At 45.9% G+C, this 23589-nt stretch overlaps 1 protein-coding gene across 5 annotated transcripts in view; it reads left to right on the forward strand.

Annotated features, from left to right (window-relative positions):
- The first annotated feature begins 419 nt into the window (after positions 1-419).
- Positions 420-23589, forward strand: part of LOC139264907 (dual specificity protein phosphatase CDC14C-like) — a 156512-nt gene continuing 133342 nt past the window's right edge. For 2 of the 5 annotated variants that reach the window (XM_070881948.1, XM_070881952.1), the window contains exon 1: positions 431-705. In XM_070881948.1, coding sequence (XP_070738049.1) covers positions 576-705 — 130 coding nt within the window. In that variant the 5' untranslated portion in view covers positions 431-575. Of the gene's footprint in view, positions 706-23589 lie in introns of all 5 variants that reach the window. The other 3 variants (XR_011593443.1, XM_070881949.1, XM_070881951.1) reach the window with 3 other exon arrangements.

Raw genomic sequence — 23589 nt, forward strand, 5'->3', positions numbered from 1 at the left:
TGCTGATGAATTTTCATTGAAAACTTTAGTAACTAACATCTCTACATCATAAGACCCAGAATTAAGTGCCAATTGAAACAATCAGAGTTTCCCCACTCACAAGCCAGATTGTCTCGCCCAGTTAAGATGATCAGCAGGGCAGGTAGGCACATTCATCACCCACCCTCGTTTATGGTGCCTGCACTCACATTTTAGAATGCCAAAATCACCCTTTAGAAAACTATAGAAGGTTGCTAAGTCCCTATTTTAATCGTAATTTTCCAGTGAACCAAATTGTGCAGTTTTGTACAGTAGTTTGATTTTTTTGTTTGAACACCGATGAAGAAAAAGGAAGCAGCCCAACTTGCATCTATCTCTCTTGCCCTTCCCTTGTGCCGGCCTCCCGTTCCTGCCCCGTGCGGCACGTCACTCAGAAAGCGCACCAGGCTGGGGGGTGAGCCCGAGTCTTGCGGCAGAAAGCACGGGGCAGGGTCGGCTCGGCTCCCTCCCGGGCTGTGGATGGGGATCCGCCATTTACAAAGCTCAGCCCCGTCCCCAGCTGATGTGAAGCGGGTGGGTGCCGGGCTCAGGCCGTCATGAAAAGGAAAAACGAGAAGCGCAGAGGGTGTGTGTCGAAGCGGCGCTCAGTGAGGAAGAAGCCGGAGGAGGAGCAACCGGCGGCGGCGGCAGTGGCGGCGGGGACCGATGTTTACATCAGGGTGCAAGGTGAGGATGGCACAAAGTGGAGCTGCATGGTTATCACGGACACCAGTTATTGGCGCGCCTCAAATACTGGGTTCCTAAAGTCAATTCGTGCAAATTGAGACAATGTCAACAGTTATCTGGAAAAGGCAACTGCTTCAACCATTTTTATTTTTCTTATTGCCTCCCCCCCCCCCCCCAATTATTATTTAAATATTACGAAGCAGACACTAGATGGGGAGAGCATTTGCAAAGCAAAAACCAAAGAGATCAAAAATAGCTATGTAAAAAAAAAACATGCACTTCCTACTATATTTCACTGGACAATGGCTTGCAGCTGTCAAGCCTGGCATATTACTAGAAGCGAGCATGAAAACAGTGAGATGGATTACAAGGCAGTTGAGAATTGTGTGTGGGTATAGCAGTCATTTGTTTTTATTTATGTTGCCAAGGAAGCGATTTTTTTTTGTAAATCAAACTAATGAGTCTAACTCCGGAAGAGTTAGTCCTGTAAAGGTTTGGCTCATTAAGCGCCTGTTTTTTTAAAATCGGGGCTAAAAATGGATTGTCATCAATTATCACCGTTTCGGTGTAGGAAAGATCTAGGAAGAGCTGTGCGCCATTCTTATCACTGCATTTTCAGAGCACAAATGCATCGTGATGTGTGTGAATACCATCAGTTGTTATGTGTGTGTAAACATTGCCTCAAAGTTTTTTGCAGTACTATTCAATGACAACAATCTTATAGTGAATTGTGATTTCAAATGTGAGAGAAGAACTGTTACATCATATTTTTGAAGTTTGAGAACAGAAGTTATTTTCAATGCCTTTGGTGATAATTTGATCAATACAGTAATGCCTGTTGAGTGAACGAGTAAATAATCTCGCCAAACACTGCTGTTCTCAGGACAGCAAATGGAAGTAACTGCAAGATTATAATCCAAATAAAAGGTGCAGATGATGTCACAAAGTTTGAATGTTCCATGAATCATCAGGACTCTACATTGGTAAATGTCTGAAAACCTGTACTAAACATCTAATACATATATTTACATTATATGGTTTCATTGCGTTTTTTAGTCTAACATATTTATAGAAATAGCTTTACTTAATGGAAGTGATTCACAATAATTTAATAAATTATCTGTTACTTTGTGATTTATAGCTGAGTTTTTTTAAAGTAATTTTGCATATTACGGCTCTTGGTCCTAATACCCAGCACTCCATTTATAGGGCTGAAAGATTTAGCCACCAAGACAATGAAAATATCAACCAGCTTGTCTGGCCAAAACCCTTCCATCCCTTATATTAATGGCCTGATGGTTGTACGTGCACTCACTGGTAGAATCATAGAATGACTACAGCACGGAAGAAGGCCATTTGGCTCGTCGCGCCTGTGCCAACTCTCAGCTAGTCCCACTCCCCTGCCTTTTCCCCATACAGTGCCTGTCTCTATCTGTAAAGAATTGGGGAGGAAAAGTAAGTTTTGAAAATTGTGCATGTGTAAGGGAATATATAGGTTTGCTCCATAATTACACATGCAAACTTATTTCACCAAATGTTATGATAGAGATGGAAAATTCAAGGTGCATCTGATGTTCTGTGAAACTTGTGAAAAAAATGGGTTTCAGAAGACTCAGTTCCTAGAAATAGTACATTTTATTAGTGTTAACCAGGATCTATAGAATGTGTTAATTTGGGTCCTATTTGCTGCAATAAATTGGGCATAAGAAAGAAATTGATTATACTTCATGCAACATAATTTGTTAACATAACATAATTTGAATAAAACTGTCAGATAATGGTACAATACTGCTGCCATTTCTGATTCTGCCATGGTAAATCTGTTGCAAATTTGGGAGAAGGATTGAGTAGGATGCCCCAATATTGGGACCACTACTTCTAAACTACATCAATAACTTAGATTCTGAAACTAAACTAGGAGCAATATTTTCTTAATAGTGAGAGACTAGGATCTGTAGAGGAGCAAATGGATTTGGGTATCCATGTATACAAATCACTAAAAGTGAGTGCACAGGTACAAAAAGTAATCGGGGAGCTTAAAGAAATCAGTATAAGTAAAGACATACTCTGGAGAAATTAATGGGATTAAGTGGCAACAAATTCCCTGGACCCGACAACCTGCATCCTAGGTATTGTGTTCCTAACACAGGGAGGTTAAAGTAACAGTGACCTCAGTCTTTATTAAGACACTCCAGAGTGAGGAACATGCCTTAGGGGCCGGCTTATATACAGTGCTCCCAAGGGATGCTGGGATCTTTTGGGACTTCAGGGGATGAGCTCCCTGGTGGCGGAACATGGGAGTGCATGCTTTACAGATACACAACATCACTCCACCCGCCAAAGTCAATGTGAAAACTATGTACAAGGTGAGGCGGTCGGGAGCCTTTCTTTCCCTGTTGGACCGCCTCGGTACAAATGTCTGTTCTGGTGTGTTGGCTGTGCACTCGTTGGGCTGGCATGTAGTTGGCCCTGCAGGGCTGCTAGGTGAGCCTGGCCTTTCTGGGCTGTTGGGCGTGATGGGTTCGATTTCCTGGTCCGGCGTGGTGTCGTTGATCCTTTGGGTGTGTGTTGTGGGCTCGAAAAAGGTGGTGTCTGCTGTGAGTTGTTCAGGGCAGTCTGTGAACCGCAGCCTCGTTTGGTCCAGGTGCTTTCTGCAAATTTGTTCATTGTCTAGTTTGACTACAAACACCCTACTTCCTTCTTTAGCTATCACCGTGCCCGCGATCCACTTGGGACCATGTCCATAGTTTAGCACATACACAGGGTAATTCAGATCAATTTCCAGTGACACAGTGGCGCGACCATCGTTTACATTTTGTTGCTGCCGCCTGCTCTCTACCTGATCATGCAGGTTGGGGTGAACCAGCGAGGGTCTGGTTTTAAGTATCCTTTTCATGAGTAGCTCAGCCGGGGGCACCCCTGTGAGCGAGTGAAGTCTCGTGCGGTAGCTGAGCAGTACTTGGGACAGGCGGGTTTGGAGTGAGCCTTCTGTGACTCGTTTAAGGCTCTGTTTGATGGTTTGTACTGCCCGCTCTGCCTGCCCATTGGAGGCTGCTTTAAACTGGGCCGAGGTGACATGTTTGATTCCATTGCAGGTCATGAATTCTTTAAATTTGGCACTGGTGAAACATGACCCGTTGTCACTGACCAGTATGTCAGGCAGGCCATGGGTGGCAAACATGGCCCTCAGGCTTTCAATGGTGGTGGTGGCGGTGCTTCCCGACATTATTTCACATTCAATCCATTTTGAAAAAGCATCCACAACCACCAGGAACATTTTACCGAGAAACGGGCCCGCATAGTCGACATGGATCCTCGACCATTGTCTGGAGGGCCAGGACCACAAACTTATTGGTGCCTCTCTGGGCACATTGCTCAACTGAGCATATACGCTGCATTGCCTTACACAGGAGTCTAAGTCAGAGTCGATACCGGGCCACCACACGTGGGATCTGGCTATCGCTTTCATCATTACTATACCCGGGTCTGTGCTGTGGAGATCCGAGATGAACGTCACCCTGCCCTTTTTTGGTAGCACTACGCAGTTACCCCACAACAGGCAGTCTGCCTGAATGGACAGCTCGTCCTTTCGCCACTGGAACGGCTTGATTGGCTCTTGCATTTCAGCTCCCATGCAGTACACAGTTTTTTTTACTAGGGACAGTAGAGGATCTTGGCTGGTCCAAGTCCTAATCTGGCGGGCCGTGACAGGTGATTTATCATTTTCAAACGCTTCCATGACCATCAACAAGTCTGCGGGCTGCGCCACCATCAACAAGTTTGCAGGCTGTGCCATTTCCATCCCTGTGGTGGGCAACTGAGAGCATCCGCACAGTTCTCAGTGCCTGGCCTGTGGCGGATGGTATAGTTATACGCCGACAGCGTGAGTGCCCACCTTTGTATGCGGGCTGAGGCATTAGTATTTATCCCCTTGTTTTCAGCGAACAGGGATGTGAGGGGCTTGTGATCGATTTTCAGCTCAAATTTGAGGCCAAACTGGTACTGATGCATTTTCTTTACCACGAACACACTCTAATGCCTCTTTCTCAATCATGCTGTAGGCCCTCTCGGCCATAGACAAGCTCCTGGAAGCATAGGCAACAGGTTGCAACTTCCCCGCAACGTTAGCTTGTTGTAATACACACCTGACTCCGTACAACGATGCGTCACATGCTAGCACATGTCTTTTACACGGGTTATATAATACAAGCAGCTTGTTGAAACATAAAATGTTTCTGGCTTTCTCAAAAGCAATTACTTGGTTTATTCCACATACCCAGTTCTCACCTTTGCGCAATAACACATGTAGGGGCTCTAAAAGGGTGCTTAACCCCGGTAGGAAGTTACCAAAGTAGTCGAGGAGTCCCAGGAACGACCGCAGCTCCGTGACGTTCTGTGGCCTGGGTGCATTCCTGATAGCCTCTGTCTTGGCGTCTGTGGGCCGAATGCCGTCCGCTGCGATCTTTCTCCCCAAAAACTCCACTTCTGTTGCCATGAAGACGCATTTCGACCTCTTCAGCCGCAACCCCAGTGGCTAGAGGACCTCCTCCAGGTTTTGTAGATGCTCGGCGGTGTCCCGACCTGTGACAAATATGTCACCCTGAAAGACCACCGTGTGTGGTACCGACTTGAGCAGGCTCTCCATGTTTCTCTGGAAGACCGCTGCAGCCGACCGAATTCCAAACGGGCATCTGTTGTAGATGAACAGTCCCTTATGCGTGTTGATGCAGGTGAGGCCCTCCTACATGATGCAGAAGCTGGAGGCCGAAGTCAGGTTGAGCTTGGTGAACGTCTTGCCTCCTGCCAGTGTCGCAAATAGATCATCTGCCTTAGGTAGCGGGTATTGGTCCTGTAGCGAGAAACAATTAATAGTCACTTTATAATTGCTGCAAATCCTGATCATGCCATCACTTTTGAGTACTGGAACAATCAGGCTGGCCCACTCGCTGAATTCCATTGGGGAGATGATGCCCTCGCGTTGTAGCCTGTCCAGCTCGATTTCCACTCTCTCCCTCATCATGTGAGGTACCGCTCGCGCCTTGTGGTGAATGGGTCGTGCCTCTGGGACGAAGTGGATCCGCACCATCGCCCCGGAAAAGTTTCCAATGCCTGGCTCAAAAAGGGAAGGAAATTTGTTAAGAACCTGGGTACATGAGGCCTCATCGACATGTGATAGCGCTTGGATGTCATCCCAGTTCCAGAGGATTTTGCCCAGCCAGCTCCTTCCAAACAGTGTGTGGCCATGGCCCAGGACAATCCAGGGTGACAGTTGGGCACCGTGCCCTCGTAGGTGACCTTGACCATGGCGCTGCCCAGGACAGTGATAAGCTCTTTGGTGTACGTTCTCAGTTTCGTGTGGATGGGGCTCAGGGCTGGTCTGAATGCCTTGTTGCACTACAGTCTCTCAAACATCTTTTTACTCATGATGGATTGGCCAACACCAGTGTCCAGTTCCATGGCTACGGATAAGCCATTCAATTTTACGTTTAGTATTGTAGGTGGACATTTTGTCGAAAATGTGTGCACCCCGTGTACTTCAGCAACTGCCTCCTCTCTCTGAGGCTCGAAATTGCTTTGATCCACCATGGACCGATTTTCCTCTGCCACGTGGTTGTTAGCAGGTTTTGCAGAGCTTGCAGCTTGTTTGCAAGCTCGTTGGAGGTGCACCATTGTTCCACAGCTCTTGCAAACATACCCTTTGAAGCGGCATGAATAGGCTGAATGGAAGCCTCCACAATGCCAACAAGGTGTGAATTGCCTTGCATTCATCCTTTGTTGCAGACTCTGGGCCACCTGAGGCCTGCTGGTAGTTGCAGACTCGTGGGTTCTGCCCTGTACATTTCTGCTCGTAAAAACAGTTCCAGTTAATTTATGAACATTGCTAGCACTTGTGTGCTGAGAGATTTATTTGGTGTTATTACTGGTGGACATAAACGCCTGTGTTATCGCAACAGCCTTACAGAGGGTCGGTGTCTCTACAGTCAAAAGTTTTCGTAGGATGGTCTTGTGGCCAATGCCCAGTACAAAAAAGGTCTCTGAGCATTTGCTCCAGGTAGCCATCAAGCTCACATTGTCCTGCAAGTCACCTTAGCTCGGTGACATAGCTCGCCACTTCCTAACCTTCAGATCGCTGGCACGTGTAGAACCGATACCTCGCCATCCGCACACTCTCCCTCGGGTTAAGCTGCTCCCGAACCAGTGTACAAAGCTTCTCATACGACTTAGCTATGGATTTCACCGGAGCTAGAAGATTCTTCATGAGGTTGTAGGTCGGTGCCCCGCAGACTGTGAGGAGGACCGCTCTCCTTTTTGCAGCGCTTCCTTCTCCGTCCAGCTCGTTGTCTACAAAGTACTGGTCTAGATGTTCGACATAGGCTTCCCAGTCCTTTCTCTCCGAGAACTTCTCCAGGATGCCCACAGTTTGCTGCATCTTTGCGTTGGATTCGTATTCTCGTCGCCCGTTATTGAGTTCCTGTGTGCAGCCTCATCTGTGTTAGGGAGGTTAAAGTAACAGTGACTTCAGGCTTTAACAAGACACCCCAGAGTGAGGAACAGGCCTTATGGGCCGGCTTATATACAGTGCTCCCAAGGGGTGCTGGGATCCCTTGGGACTTTAGGGGATGAGCTTTTGGTGGCGGAACATGGGAGTGCATGCTTTACAGATACACAACACGAGGATTTTAAAAGAGGTAACTATAGAGATAGTGGATGCACTGGTATTAATCTTCCAGAACTCCATAGATTCTAGAACAGTCCTCAAGGATTGGAAGGTAGCAAACATAACCCGTCTTTTAAGAATGGAGGACGAGAAAAAAACGGGAAACTATAGGCTTGTTAGCCTGACATCAGTAGTAGCCAGCAGTGCTGCCTCCGCAAGACTCTGCAAATCCATTGGTAGAATAGATGCACCAACGTCAGTGTTCTCGCTCAGCCAACATCCCCAGCGTCGAAGCATTGAGCGTGGTCAATCAGCTCCGTTGGGTGGGCTACATCGTCCGCATGACCGACACGAGACTCCCAAAGCAAGTGTTCTACGTGAAGCTTCAACACAGCAATTGAGGCCCAGGTGGGCAGAAGAACCGCTTCAATGACACCCTCAAAACCTCTTTGATAAAGTGTAATATCGCCACCGGCACCTGGGAATCCCCGGCCTACGACCGTCCTAAGTGGAGGAAGAGTATCCAGGAGGGCGCTGAGCACCTCGAGTCCCAAGGCGAGAACAAGCAGAAACCAAGCGTAGACAGCGGAAGGAGCATGCGTCAACCCAGGCTCCCCACCCACCCTTTCTTCACTGTCTGCCCCACCTGTGACAGAGACTGTAGGTCCTGCATTGGACTCCTCAGTCACCTGAGAACTTACTTTTAGAGTGGAAGGAAGCAAGTCATCCTCGACTCCAAGGGACTGCCTAGGAACTGAAGGATATCCTTATTAGGCGGGAAATTGTGTTAGGGAAATTGATGGGATTGAAGGCCGATAAATCCCCAGGGCCTGAGTCTGCATCCCAGAGTACTTAAGGAAGTGGTCCTAGAAATAGTGGATGCATTGGTGATCATTTTCCAACAGTCTATCGACTCTGGATCAGTTCCTATGGACTGGAGGGTTGCTAATGTAACACCACTTTTTAAAAAAGGAGGGAGAGAGAAAACGGGTAATTATAGACCGGCTAGCCTGACATCAGTAGTGGGGAAAATGTTGGAATCAGTCATTAAGGATGAAATAGCAGCGCATTTGGAAAGCAGTGACAGGATTGGTCCAAGTCAGCATGGATTTATTAAAGAGAAATCATGCTTGACAAATCTTCTGGAATTTTTTGAGGATGTAACTAGTAGAGTAGACAAAGGAGAACCAGTGGATGTGGTGTATTTGGACTTTCAAAAGGCTTTTGACAAGGTCGCACACGAGATTAGTGTGCAAAATCAAAGCACATGGTATTGGGGGTAATGTACTGACGTGGATAGAGAACTGGTTGGCAGACAGGAAGCAGAGAGTCGGGATAAACGGGTCCTTTTCAGAATGGCAGGCAGTGACTAGTGGAGTGCCGCAGGGTTCAGTGATGGGACCCCAGCTCTTTACAATATATATTAATGATTTAAATGATGGAATTGAGTGTAATATCTCCAAGTTTGCAGATGACACTAAACTGGGTGGCGGTGTGAGCTGTGAGGAGGACGCTAAGAGGCTGCAGGGTGACTTGGACTGGTTAGGCGAGTGGGCAAATGCATGGCAGATGCAGTATAATGTGGATAAATGTGAGGTTATCCACTTTGGGGGCAAAAACACAAAGGCAGAATATTATCTGAATGGCGGCAAATTAGGAAAAGGGGAGGTGCAACGAGACCTGGGTGTCATGGTTCGTCAGTCATTGAAAGTTGGCATGCAGGTACAGCAGGCGGTGAAGAAGGCAAATGGTATGTTGGCCTTCATAGCAAGGGGAGTTGAGTATAGGAGCAGGGAAGTCTTACTGCAGTTGTACAGGGTCTTGGCGAGGCCTCACCTGGAATATTGTGTTCAGTTTTGGTCTCCTAATCTGAGGAAGGACGTTCTTGCTATTGAGGGAGTGCAGCGAAGGTTCACCGGACTGATTCCAGGGATGGCTGGACTGACATATGAGGAGAGACTGGATCGACTGGGCCTTTATACACTGGAGTTTAGAAGGATGAGGGGGGATCTCATAGAAACATATAAGATTCTGACGGGACTGGACAGGTTAGATGCGGGAAGAATGTTCCCGATGTTGGGGAAGTCCAGAACCAGAGGACACAGTCTTAGGATAAGGTCCAGGCCATTTAGAACTGAGATGAGGAGAAACTTCTTCATTCAGTGAGTTGTTAACCTGTGGAATTCCCTGCCGCAGAGAGAAGCCAGTTCATTGGAAATATTCAAGAGGGAGTTAGATGTGGCCCTTATGGCTAAGGGGATCAAGGGATATGGAGAGAAAGCAGGAAAGGGGTACTGAGGGAAGGATCAGCCATGATCTTGTTGAATGACGGTGCAGGCTCGTAGGGCCGAATGGCCTACTCCTGCACCTATTTTCTATGTTTCTATGTTTCTATGATGATGAGTAGTAGACAAATGCTAGAATCTATTATTAGGGACATGGTATGATTAGGCAGTGTCAACATGGTTTTATGAAAGGTAAATCTATATTAATGACTTGGATGAAGGGACTGAATGTAACATTTCCAAGTTTGCTGATAATACAAAGTTAGGTGGGAAAGTAAGCTGTGAGGAGGATGCAAAGAGGCTGCAGAGAGAGAAAGACAGGTTGACTGAGTGGGCAAGAACACAGAAATTGGAATACAATGTGGGGAAGTGTGAAGTTATCCACTTTGGTAAGAAAAAAAAACAGAATATGTTTTGAATGATGAGAGGCTGGGAAATGTTTGCATTCAGAGGGACCTGGGTGTCCTTGTATATGAATCACAGAAAGCTAACATGCAGATATAGCAAGCAATTAGGAAAGTAAATGGTATGTTAGCTTTTGTTACAAAGGGATTAGAGTATAAGAATAAAGAAGTCGTACTACAATTGTACAGGGCATTTGTGGGGCCGCACCTGAAGTACTGTGTACAGTTCTAGTCTCCTTACCTAAAGAAAGACATACTTTCCTTAGAGGGAGTGCAACAACGGTTCACTAGACCAATTCCTGGGATGAGGGGATTGCCCGATGAGGAGAAATTGAGTAGAGTAGGCCTATATTCCCTCGAGTTTAGAAGAATGAGAAGTGATCTAATTGAAACATATAAAATTCTTAAGGAGCTTGCCGGGGTTAATGCTGAGAAAATGTTTCCCCTGGTTGGGGAATCTAGAACACGGGGCCACAGTCTCAGAACAAGGGGTCAGCCATTTAGGAGGAGAAATGTCTTCACTCAAAGGGTTGTAAATCTCTGGAATTCTCTACCCGAGAGAGCTGTGGATGCTCAGTCATTGAGTATATTCAAGACAGAGATCAATACATTTTTGGGAACTAAGAGAATTAAGGGATATGGGGATAAGGTGGAGTTGAGAGAGAACATCAGTCATGATCTTGTTGAATGGTGGAGCAGGCTCGAAGGGCCAAATGACCTTCTCCAGCTTCTATTTCTTATATTATGAAAAAGCTAATTGAATGTTGGCCATCTCAAGGGGGTTGGAATACAAAAGTGAAGAAGTGATGCTTCAGGTGTACAGAGCCTTGGTCAGATCCCATCTGGAGGATGGTGTCAGTTCTGGGCACAGACCTCAGGAAGGATATATTGTCCTTGGATGGAGTACAATGCAGATTCAGAATGATACCAGGGCTTAAAGGGTTAAATTATGAGGACAGTTTTATAAACTTGGCTTGTATTCTCTTGAGTTTAGAAGATTGAGGGGTGATCTAATTGAGGTGTTTAAAATGATGAAAAGATTCAATAAGCTAGATACAGATATAAAAAAAAAATTTTGACGGGGAAATACAGACCATGTGGCATAATCTTAAAATTAGAGCTAGGGCATTCAGGAGTAAAATCAGGAAGCACGTTTTTACACAAAGGGGTAAAGCTGGAATTCTCTGCCCAAAAGGTTGTGAATGCTGGGTCAATTGAAGTTTTCAAGACAGAGATCGACACATTTTTATTAGGTAAGTTTATCAAGAAATATGGATCAATGGTAGGTAAATGAAGTTGAGGTACAGATCAGCCACAATCTAATTAAATGGTAGAACAGGCTCAAGGGGTTGAATGGCTTATTCCTGTCTCTATGTTCCGAGGAGAAGCATTGGAATCATTGGAATTGAAGGAGGCAGCCTAGAAATTACAGAATCAGCTAAACAAAATATGTTAATAGCCCAAACAATGGAAGATGAAATTTAATGCAGAAATATGTAAAACACTTTTCATAGGAAGATAAATAGATGACACAACATACTCCATGAATGGTGTTGAAATAGCTGTGGATGAAGTTGAAAAAGACATAGGCATCTTAGTAGACTCAATGCAAAACAGCAGTGGCGAGGTCATTTTGAGGGGTGGTGGTGGGGGGGGGGGTTAGCGTCATGACCTCCCAAACACACGCAATCACTATGAGAACAGACAGTTTTGTATGTTAGGACTCAACCAAAATTGGCTGCAAATAACTTATTCACTTAACTTTTTTAATTCCCGATCGCGATCGTGTTAATGTTTTGAGTCTGATACAATCGGTAATATGGCATTGGAGTCTGTGTTGCGTGCACCCCTGAAGCATTAATTCTGTGGCTGTCTTGGATTATTTAAGTGTGGCTCAGAAACCTTACGCTGAACCCTCCCAAGGAGGAGGGCGATTCTTTCCTATCCCACATTCCCGCTTGTGCTGAACGGCCCCCAGTTAAAATTGACCCCGTGGATTTTTCCCTTTTAAACTATTCGTACTTATCCCACAGTCCATTTAATTAATTTTGTTAGAGTGTAGACAGCAGGCTTATTGGATTTATATATACGACAAGTGCACACGAGACACTAGATGCCATCAAAATTTTCAAACGACAAAAGAAAGAAACATATTCTGCAAAACAGGGAATCATGTGAGACAATATTCAACTAGGATGTTGTTGTTGTATGGAGAAAGAGTCAGACTGAACACTGCGAGCTCAAAGTGTGACCGTAGTCTTTTATTGCAGGTCTCCAGAGTGTCTCTACAACCTGTGAAGTCTCCTTAAATATCTGTGCTCCCAAGGGATTATGGGATCCCTTGGGACTCCAGGGGATGAGCCCTCTGGTGGCTGCACAGAGTAAATACAAGTTTACATATATAACAACACTCCCCCCGCCAAAGTCATAACTCGATCGGTGAAATGATGCCCTCTCGTTGTAGCAGGTCCAGCTCGATCTCTACTCTTTCTCTCATCATGTATGGTACTGCTCTTGCCTTGTGATGGATGGGTCGCGCCCCCATGGAATTAGCTGGATCTGCACTTTTGCACCTTGGAATTTCCCGATGCCTGGTTCGAACAGCAAAGGAAATTTGTTTAAGACCTGGGCACACAAAGTGTCATCAGCGGGCGATAGCGCTCGGACATCGTCCCAGTTCCAGTGTATCTTTCCCAGCCAGCTCCTGCCGAGCAGTGTGGGACCATCACCTGGTACCACCTAGAGTGGTAGCTTGTGCACCGCTCCATCGTAGGAGACCTTTACGGTAGCACTGCCGATTACAGGAATCAGTTCTTTCGTGTAAGTTCTTAGTTTCGTTCGAACTGGAATTAAGACTGGCCTTGAGGCCTTGTTGCACCACAACCTTTCGAAAGTCTTTTTGCCCATGGTGGACTGGCTCCTGCCCGTGTCCAGCTCCATTGACACCGGAAGTCCATTTAGTTCAACATTCAGCATTTTTGGGGGACAATTCGTGGTGAACGTGTGCACCCCATGTAACTCTGCCTCCTCTATCTGAGGCTCTGGTCCGTCGTGATCCTCCGTGGATCTGTCCTCCTCTGCACCATGGCGGTTTGCAGGTTTAACAGGCTTAGCAGCTCGCCTGCACACTCGTTGGAGGTGTCCCATTGTTCCACAGCCCTTGCAAACGTACTCTTTGAATCGGCATGAATGGAACCGATGATTACCCCACGGTGCCAACAATGTGTTAATGGCCTTGCATGCATCACCCTTGATGGTGGACTCTGAGACATCTGCGGACGTGCAGCTGCAGGTATGTGTGACCTGCCCTGTACGTTACGATTCTAAAACAACATCACTTTGTTCACAGTACTTGTAGCAGCACTTGTGTGCTGAGAGATTTGCTTCGTATTGTCACTGGTGGCAATGAACACCTGGGCTATCGCTATGGCCTTACTCGAAAGTCAAAAGTTTGCGAAATATGGTTTCGTGGCCAATGCCAAGTACAAAAAAGTCTCTTGAGCATGTGCTCCAAATGCCCTTCAAATTCGCAATGTCCTGCAAGGCGACTTAGCTCGGCGACATAACTCGCCACTTCCTGGCCTTCAGACCTTTTGTAGGTGTAGAACCGGTACCTCGCTATCAGAACGCTTTCCTTCGGGTTCAAATGCTCTCGGACACTTGTGCACAAATTGTCATACGATTTCTCCGTGGGTTTCGCTGGAGTGAGCAGATTCTTCATGAGGCCATACGTTGGTGCCCCACAGACGGTGAGGAGGATCGCCCTTCATTTGGTAGCGCTCTCTTCTCCATCTAGATCGTTGGCCACAAAGTATTAGTTGAGTCGCTACACAAATGTTTCCCAATCATCTCCCTCAGAAAATTTCTCCAGGGTGCCTACTGTTCTCTGCATCTTTGGGTTTGCTATCTGTATCTCGTCGCCAGTTGTTGTGTATGGAGAAAGAATCAGACTGAACACTGAGCTCAAAGTAAAGTGTGACCGTAGTCTTTTATTGCAGGTCTCCAGAGTGCCTCTCCAACCTGTGAAGCCTCCTTAAAAACCTGTGCTCCCAAGGAATTATGGGATCTCTTGGGATTCCAAGGAATGAGCCCTCCGGTGGCTGTACAGAGTAAATACAAGTTTACATATATAACAGATGTTATACTTCAATACTGGGCTGAAACCTTTAAAGTCCTATTCTAAAACTGAAAGGCTGGAATTTTCTTTACCTGGGCAGGTCGGGTGCAGGCGGTCGCCATGGCGGGTCACGACCCTATTGTTGCTTCCATCCCACTCCAGAAATTGACTTTGCGCTAATGGGGCCTATTAAGCCCACCCTGAGCGTTACCCGGCCCTATTAAATGGAGCGGGTCTAATGACATCAGCAATGATGCATTTTCAACAGGGATATTTAAAGGGGCCATGGCCACATTACATTTCAAGGTTCATCTAGGATAGTGCAGGCACTGCACTGCACAATTGGACTGCTACAAAGAGTGCCAAACATGACTGCACTGAGACAGAGGGCTGCACCCAGGTTCTCCAATGACTTCCTCCATATGCTTGTGGAGGGAATAAAAGCATGGACGGAAGAGACCTCCCCAGGAGACACAAGAAGCCTGGTTCCAAATAGCCAAGGAGGTAAACAGCAGGGATGTAGTCAGGAGAACTTGGGTACAGTGCTGCAAACATTTCAATGATCTCCTTAGATCAGAAAAAGTGAGTGCAAATCTGCACTGAACTTCATCCTACTGCACCTCTCATCACACTCCAATCACTCTGCCTTCCCAATCCTGCTTCTGTACATTCTTATTCATACCACCATACCTTTCACACCCATGCATCCCTCTCTATTTACATTAATACATCCCCATCTGACTAGCTACCCCTCACACTCACCCTCATCCTTATGCAATCATACTAAGTAACAACACATACGGAGGCCACTTGGCATTGGCACCCCACTCCATTGTAGTCCCCCTCAGAAGATCTAACCCAGCCATTGCTCGCACTCATTCCATCAATCTCACTCAACCTTCATTTCTTTTCCATCATTGCAGGAAAAGAAAGCCCACAATAAAAGGAAGAGGGAGAGAACCGGAGGTGACCCTCTATCATTTGCCACCCTTACAACAGCAGAGGAGGCTGCCTTAGAAGTATCTGGAGTTGCCGAACAGCTAGAGGTGGGAGACAGAGAGAGCGGGACATCTCAGCAATCTGGTGACAGAATTATATATTATACAGCTACATGGAATAGATCAGTCACTCATATGGGGACTGATGTCAGCAGCCATTGAATGGTCATCCTGTGCATAATGGTATCTGTACCCATTCTTCATATAACATATCTAACTCATCACTTTACTCTACCATAAGTCCATCAAGAGACCCCCCCCCCCCCACCCCAACAGTCCAGGAGGAAGATGAAGACAACTCCTCAGAGGAGCCTCCAGCCACTGAGGGTACACCATCACCAGACATAAGCACCCCCAGCACCAGCGCAGATACACATACCTCGGTGGGTGCCACACGAGATAGAGTAGTGTTGTCACCTGGTGTCTCATAACACAGAAGTGAGCAAGAGCAGATGGTGGAGACAGGGACAGTGGTGGAGACTCCTCGTCGGAGGGCACAGGACGCTCCCAGCTCTGATCAGCTACATGCCGACGCTGAGCCTCGAGGACCATCCAGGAAGCGGGCGATCCTGGAGGTGCAGGAGGCTTTGACAGGTTTTGCAAAAGCGATGTCTGCAAATGTGCAGAGAATGGAGGAGTCCATCTCCAACATGAGCACCACCATGTTGTAGGCGATAGCGACTGTAAGCTCTTCCATGGACAGGATGGTCACCTGCATGGAGCAGCTAATGCGCCACTCACAGGAGCACATGGTCTCTATGGAGAATAGATGGCAGAGGCTCAGAGATTTCTTCTCCAGGACTGATGTGCAGCAAGGTGCTCTCCAGCAGGGAAGTGCGGGTGGCCCATGAGAGGGATGATGATGAGAGGGGACATGGAAGTGGGGTCTCCTCTCAAAGCACTCACATGACTTCCCCATTGCTACACTCTCAGTCAGAGCCCCAGATGCCTCTTTAGGCAATGATGGCCGAGTCTGTCCCTGCACAAGGAGCAGACTTTGGTGAGGCCATCAGAGACTCCAAAACCCAGAGCACTTCCACCGAGAGTGTCGAAGCAGTAGCAGCAAGGAAGTGAGTAGGCTGCCTCTACCTCTGCTGAAACCACAGGGGTAGCCCCTCTTGGAAGCACGCATAAGAGAAAAATCACACATTGGTAGATTCACAACAGGAGTCAATTGAGTGTTTTATTCAATGTTTATGCCAGGTTTCCATTAATGTGCTGTCACACATAATAATCTTTATTTTCACCTCTTTCTGGTCTTGGACAAATTTGTGTGCACCTTTAGAAGTGGCTTAGTGAGTTGGAGTGAATGCTGAGACATAACGGTACCTCCAGCAATGGTGGTGAGTGTGAAAGGAATGGCTTGGTCATGGTAAGGCTGCTTTATGGTGTTGATGTGGGGTGGTGCCAACCTGGCACATCATGTGGCAGTCATACAGGTGTACTGCATAAAGTTTAGTAAATCTGGCCATGGTGAGGCCATCCCTGGCCTCCCGGGCAGCAATGTGCTCTAGTGTTCGTAGGATCTGACCCGTCGGTTCCTCCAGCTCCTCTTCCTCCTGCTCCTCTGACGAGGCTATAAGCTCAGTGCCTTGTTCCTCATGCAGCACTAATCCTCACTGCGGCACAATGTTGTGCAGGGCGCAGCAGACCACGACGATTCCGAAAACCCTGGCTGGTGCGTACCGAAAGGTGCTCCAAAACTGTCAAGGCATCTGAAGCGCATTATGAGAATGCCTATTGTCTGCTCTATGACACATCTAGTGGAAATGTGGCTTTCATTATATTTCTCCTCGGCCTCAGTACTTGGCCTCATCAAGGGTGTCATGAGCCATGTCTTCAGTGGATAGCCCTCGTCTCCAAGCAGCCAACCGGAAAGTCTGTTTGTGGAGCAAAGAGCTGAGGGAGGATAGATGGTGGTGGAGAAAAAAAAATCATGGCAGCTCACAGGGAATTTGGCACACATTGGCAAAATGATCTTCCTATGGTTGCAGACCAGCTTCACATGGAGGGAGTGGAAGCCCTTGCGATTGACTGGTTGATGATGCGGTGCCCCGGTAGCCACATGTGCGCAGCTGATGACGCCCTGCACCTGTGGGAAGCCAGCCAAAGGGGCAAAAGCCAGCACCCACTCAGTAACACTGTCTTCCTCAGTGGCAAAGTTGATATCAGTGGCTGACTTGTCAAAGAGGGCATCGGTGACCTGTGTGATGCATCTGTGGGTGGGCGACTGCGAGATGCTGCAGATCCCTGGAAGGAGCCTGAGGCGAAAAAGTTGAGGGCACTGGTGACAGTTACAGCCACTGGTAAGGTGTGTCCACCCGTTCCTCTGGGCTGCAGGTCTTCCTCCAACAATGTGCAAATGTCTGCGATGACCTGGCACAATAGCCTGAGCCTCCATTGGCACTGCTGCTCAGTCATGTTGAGGAAGCTAATCCTCTGCCTGTATACCCAGTATTGGGGATAATGCCTCTGGCACAATGTAGCCCTGCACTGATGCCCTCTGTCTTGTGCAGCATCAGGTTATTGAGGAGAAGGTTGTTGTTGGTGCTGCTGGTGTGCCTGGTGTTGGGGCACATCTACATCCGGTGAGAGAGTATAAACGGTACCCATGCTGATGGAATAGATGGCAGGTCAAGTAGAGATGACAGAAGCAACAAGTCAGTGGTGTGATAGGTTCCACCAATGAGGTGAGACTGGATAGTGACTTTGCTGGAAACACATGCAGCCTATAAAAAGCTAAATTTTTTTCTGGGAAGGCAGTCAGCAACAGCTTCTGCTTGAGAAAAGTGATCAGATGTGAGATGGGAGCTTTTATAGTACATTTCATGCTGTCAACTAATCAGCTGGAGCAATGGCCACTCAACTCCTGCCTCAGGTTGACAGATGTGGTTCCCGAGCTGTGTGGATCTCGTGGTCATGCAGGGAAATTTGAAAGGTAAGCTAAAATAGGTGCTTAAGGGTCTGACAACAAACTGATGATGATTACAATTAGGTTGTCCGCCTCTGCTGTTCGGGTCACTGCCACATCGGCAAACGTGCCTGAGGGAAAGGGCGTGGGATGGGGAGAGGGGGGATGATGGCGGGTTTCCAACCCGCTCCCGCTTATTTCAAATTTCCCACCTCCGATCGCATCCGCACAACCCCACAAAATTCATGCCAAAGAGTGCATTTTCATACTGGTACAAGGTCAGAGTATACGATTTAATATGCTCCTGTCAGATCTCTGTGAATTCCAGGTTTATTAGAAAGTAAACATGGTAATGAATGAAATAGGGGTATACTAAATGGGCTGTCTACATTACTACAATAACAACTTGTATTTATATAGCACTTTTAACATAGTAAAGTGTCCCAAAACAAAATTTAACACCGATCCACATCAGGAGATATTAGGACAGGTGAGGTAAGTTTAAGGAGCGTCTTAAAAGAGGAGAGAGAATTGGAAAGATTTAGGGAGGGATTTCCAGAGCTTAGGGCCATGGGAGCATAAGGCATGGCCACCAATGGTGGAGTGATTATAATTGGGGATGTGCAAGAGGCCAGAAGTGGAGGAGCACAGAGATCTCGGAGGGTTATAGAACTAGAGGAGGTTACAGAGATAGGGAAGGGTAGGCCAGGGAAGGATTTGAAAACAAAGATGAGAATTTTAAAATCGAGGCATTTGCGGACCAGGCGCCAATGTAGGTCAGCAAGCACAGGGGTGATGGATGAACGGGACATGGTACAAGTTAGGATATGGGCAGCAGAGTTTTAGATGAGCTCAAATTTACACAAGGTGCAAGGTGGGAGACCGGCCAAGAGAACATTGGAGTAGTTGAGTCTAGAGGTAAGAAAGACATGGATGAGGGTTTCAACAGCAGATGAGCTGAGGCAGGGTTGGAGACGGGCGATGCTACGGAAATGGAAGTAGGTGGTCTTGGTGATGGAGCAGAAATATAGTCGGAAGCTCATCTCGGTAAATAGGACAGCAAGGTTGCGAATGGTTTGGTTTATCCTCAGTCAATAATGGTGTATATATAAATAATTTGGTGCACTTATTTTAAATGAGGATATTAAAAAAAAAAATGCTAATAATTAGTGTATTTATTCCCCAATCCATCAGTTTTTTGAATAACTACCATAATCGCTAACCAGTTATGGGCATATTGTACGATTTGCGTTTTAGGAAATTATCAGGCTTAAACTGTGTTGCACCTTGCACCTATGCTTTGTTTGGCGCATCTTGCAAAGTGATGATCTAAATAGGGTAGCGGAGTATTTTTTTATGCTTCAAATTATTTATCGTTTGATAGAATCACATATGCATATATTTGCAATTTTACTCAATAATACATGTGAATGTATACAGTTACTTAAATACACAGAACACTCCTTTTGTATGCAACTCTAATGCTTATTCATTTTGATCATTTCATCTACAAGAGCGGCACAGATTACAAAGATGTTTTTCATGTACAGAGAGCAGGCACTGATTCCTGTGAACAGGTCATTTAGAAGCCTTTTGTTACCAGATCATAGTGCTGTACTGTTTTCTGCTGGCAGAAATGACACGGAAATCTCAGCATTTTATGGGGCTGAGAGTTGATTCCTTTCTTCAATCAGGAAGTAGGATAGCCTTTGTTGCATATTTTCTATCTGAGAAAATTAAAGGCAACAAATGCTGGAATTCTAAAATAAATCAGAAAATGGTGGAAATGCATCTGAAGGATAAAGAATAATGTTTCAGGTGTCACCCTTCCCCAGAACTAGCCAGTTCTAATGAAACATTACCCCGGATTTTGCAGGGTAGTGGGCACTGGTGTCCAATCTTGCGCAACTCATTCTCAGGGCACCCAATTTTCCAACAAGCAATTTGGTGGCAAAAAGTAATGCTGCACTAACAGGACATGTAGCTTCATTTGAATATTTAAAGATCCCACACTAAATTTCACATCTTAGGTTGAGACCCACAGTGTGAGCCTTGCCCCAAAAAACTGTGCGCAAGGATGTCCTAGTGCCTGGCTTGCTCAAGTAAGCCTCTTAAGGATATATTTTTTTAATATACAATTTTTGCATTTATATTTCCTTCTTGCTGCAGTTTGCTCCATACCTTAGTTGTTTGCTGGTTAGTCCTCCACTTTTGAATTTTTGGGAGATTTTCCTTTCTAATACTTAGCTTTCATTATTCTTGGTTGCTACTGGCATTGAAATTGCACCAACATAAGCAGTGGGGATGGGTATTCATCTGTGGATTCATCTGCGGATCTCATTTGAGATGAGGAGGAGGAGTTTGTGAGGGGCCAACAACTACAGGTACAACTATCTCTGAGGTGCTTTGGCCACTCCAACAGATTTTGTTGATGACACTCTTATGGTTATAAAACAACATAACCTCTGACTCATTGTGAGCAATGACATGGGAGCTATGTTGGTACTTTTAAAAACATAGCCTGCCGTTGCATAAGTTAACACTGGTGCAAGTGCATTTTTTTCAAGAAGATTTAAAAAAAACAATGGTGCTTGTATGTACCTTGGAAACCAAATTGATTCACTGGAATCAACTGTTACATTTTAGGTTTTTTCCCAACAATTTTATTCATGGAAAAAAAGTGGTTTTCATAGGCAGATTGAGTCTTCTATGACCCAAAACCTATATGGACTGTGTCTGAGCTAGTGTTCCGAGAAATAATATCGATCACTGGAGATCATGTGGGCGTCCACCACGTTGCGTTTACTCTTCGAAAATACCATGCCATCAGCCAATGTTTACAGGCTAAATAATACATAGGCCCCAATATTTACTCTGGGCCAGGAAGAGAGCGGGAGGAAGGATTTATGCAGTGGAAGTATGGGTGTCCCGGACGTCCTGCAGAAATTAACCACAGGATATCTTAACATTTTTTTTAACAGGTTTCCCGCCCAACAGCCAGCTTGGCTGTTGAACGGGAAAGCAGCCAGGGACCAAATGTCAGGTAAGTCTGACAGGGGACAGGGTATCAGACATCAGGAGGTGGGAGGTTGGACATCATGCGGGGAAGGGGTAAATCGGACCTCACGGTGGGGGATGGCCGATTGCAGGGTTCTGATCGCATGCAGGTAAGCTTGTTGGGTGAGAAGGAAACACTCCTGCTCCTTCTGGCCCAAAAGTAGTGCTGTAAAGGCACTTACCTCATGAATATAAGAAATAGGAGCAGAGTAGGTCATATGGCCCCTCGAGCCTGCTCCGCCATTCAATAAGATCATGGCTGATCTGATCATGGACTCAGCTCCACTTCCCCGCCTGTTCCCCATAACTCCTTATCTTTTAAGAAATTGTCTATTTCTGTATTAAATTTATTCAATGTCCCAGCTTCCACAGCTCTCTTGAGGCAGCGAATTCCACAGATTTACAACCCTCAGAGAATAAATTTCTCCTCATCTCTGTTTTAAATGGGCGGCCCCTTATTCTAAGATCATGCCCTCTAGTTCTAGTCGCCCCCATCAGTGGAAACATCCTCTCTACATCCACCTTGTCAAGCCCCCTCATAAGATCGATAAGATCACCTCTCATTCTTCTGAATTCCAATGAGTAGAGGCCCAACCGACTCAACCTTTCCTCATAAGTCAAGCCCCTCATCCCCGGAATCAACCCAGTGAACCTTCTCTGAACTGCCTTCATAGCAAGTATATCCTTTTGTAAATATGGAAATCAAAACTGCATGCAGTATTCCAAGTGTGGCCTCACCAATACCTTATATAGTTGTAGCAAGACTTCCCTGCTTTTATACTCTATCCCCTTTGCAATAAAGGCCAAGATACCATTGGCCTTCCTGATCACTTGCTGTAGCTTGCATACTATCCTTTTGCGTTTCATGCATAAGTATCCCCATGTCCCGCTGTACTGCGGCTCTTTGCAATCTTTCACCATTTAAATAATAACTTGCTCTTTGATTTTTTTCCTGCCAAAATGCATGATCTCACACTTTCCAACATTATACTCCACCTGCCAAATTTTTACCCACTCACTTAGCCTGTCTATGTCCTTTTGCAGATTTTTTGTGTCCTCCTCACACATTGCTTTTCCTCCCATCTTTGTATCATCAGCAAACTTGGCTACGTTGCACTCAGTCCCTTCTTCCAAGTCGTTAATATAGATTGTAAATAGTTGGGGTCCCAGCACTGATCCCTACGGCACCCCACTAGTTACTGGTTGCCAACCAGAGAATGAACCATTTATCCCGACTCTCTATTTTCTGTTAGTTAGCCAATCCTCTATCCATATTAATATATTACCCCCAAACCTGTGAACTTTTATCTTGTGCAGTAACCTTTTATGTGGCACCTTGTCAAATGCCTTCTGGAAGTCCAAATACACCACATCCACTAGTTCCTCTTTATCCACCCTGTTCGTTACATCCTCGAAGAACTCCCGCAAATTTGTCAAACATGACTTCCCCTTCATAAATCCATGCTGACTCTGCCTGACCGAATTTTGCTTTTCCAAATGTTCTGCTACTGCTTCTTTAATAATGGACTCCAACTGGCACTTCTCACTGCCTTTTATTGCCAGGACCTCTGAGTTAAAAATTAAAATGGAGGCACTCCACCTCCTGAGAGATGACCTGCCCACCTCCTGAGCACGTATTGATCATCTGCCCCACTGTTTAAAAATGGAGTGGGGCTGTTGGAGTTGGGTTTAAGATTTAAAAGAATTTTACCTTCCCACCCGCCCTCTGGGGTTAAAATTACCCCCAGTAGGTATTGAAAGTGCAATATTGAGAAGGAAACTAGAATCAGACCTCAAGTGGATAACATGCTTTTTTAGAACATATTTCTTGCAGTTTGATAAGCAAGTGACCTTTGGCTGAAACAGTCTTTCGCAGAGCTTAACGATGCAATGCTGTATGTGGATGACATGAATTTTTACTAATCCCTTGCAGTTCAGATTTTCAGACAAAATTAAAAATTTTGGAAACCTGAGCGGTGATGTTTGCTGCGGGAATTCCTTCATGCTATCTACATTTCTTTTGAAGATTCCACACCTTGTGAGTGAGGTGTTAATGTCTAAATATTACTGTCTTCCTCCATTGCCTAATGGTTTAGTAATTACTGAGATTAAATTTGATTTTCTGCAGTTATCATTCTGCATTTGTTAACATTTCAACCAGACTATCCTAGCCATCAAATAACTGTTTTTAACTTATTTGTGTACATTTTTGTTTAAAAATTAAGGAACACCCATTTTGGACAGATACTCTCCTTGAATAGAGCTGGGTCTGGTCAGTTACATGTATCACTACCACAGAAACAATGGGCAGAATCTTAACTCCCAAAAAGGGGTGGGTTCGGGTTGAGTCAAAGATTACAATTCAAAAACTCTGAAACAGGAACCCAACCCACCTCGACACTGCCCGCTTCCAGTTTTAATGGAGGTGGGACAGCGGGTGGACAACCAATCAGC

Source organism: Pristiophorus japonicus, chromosome 1 (assembly GCF_044704955.1).
Source record: "Pristiophorus japonicus isolate sPriJap1 chromosome 1, sPriJap1.hap1, whole genome shotgun sequence".
Lineage (NCBI taxonomy): Eukaryota > Metazoa > Chordata > Chondrichthyes > Pristiophoridae > Pristiophorus > Pristiophorus japonicus.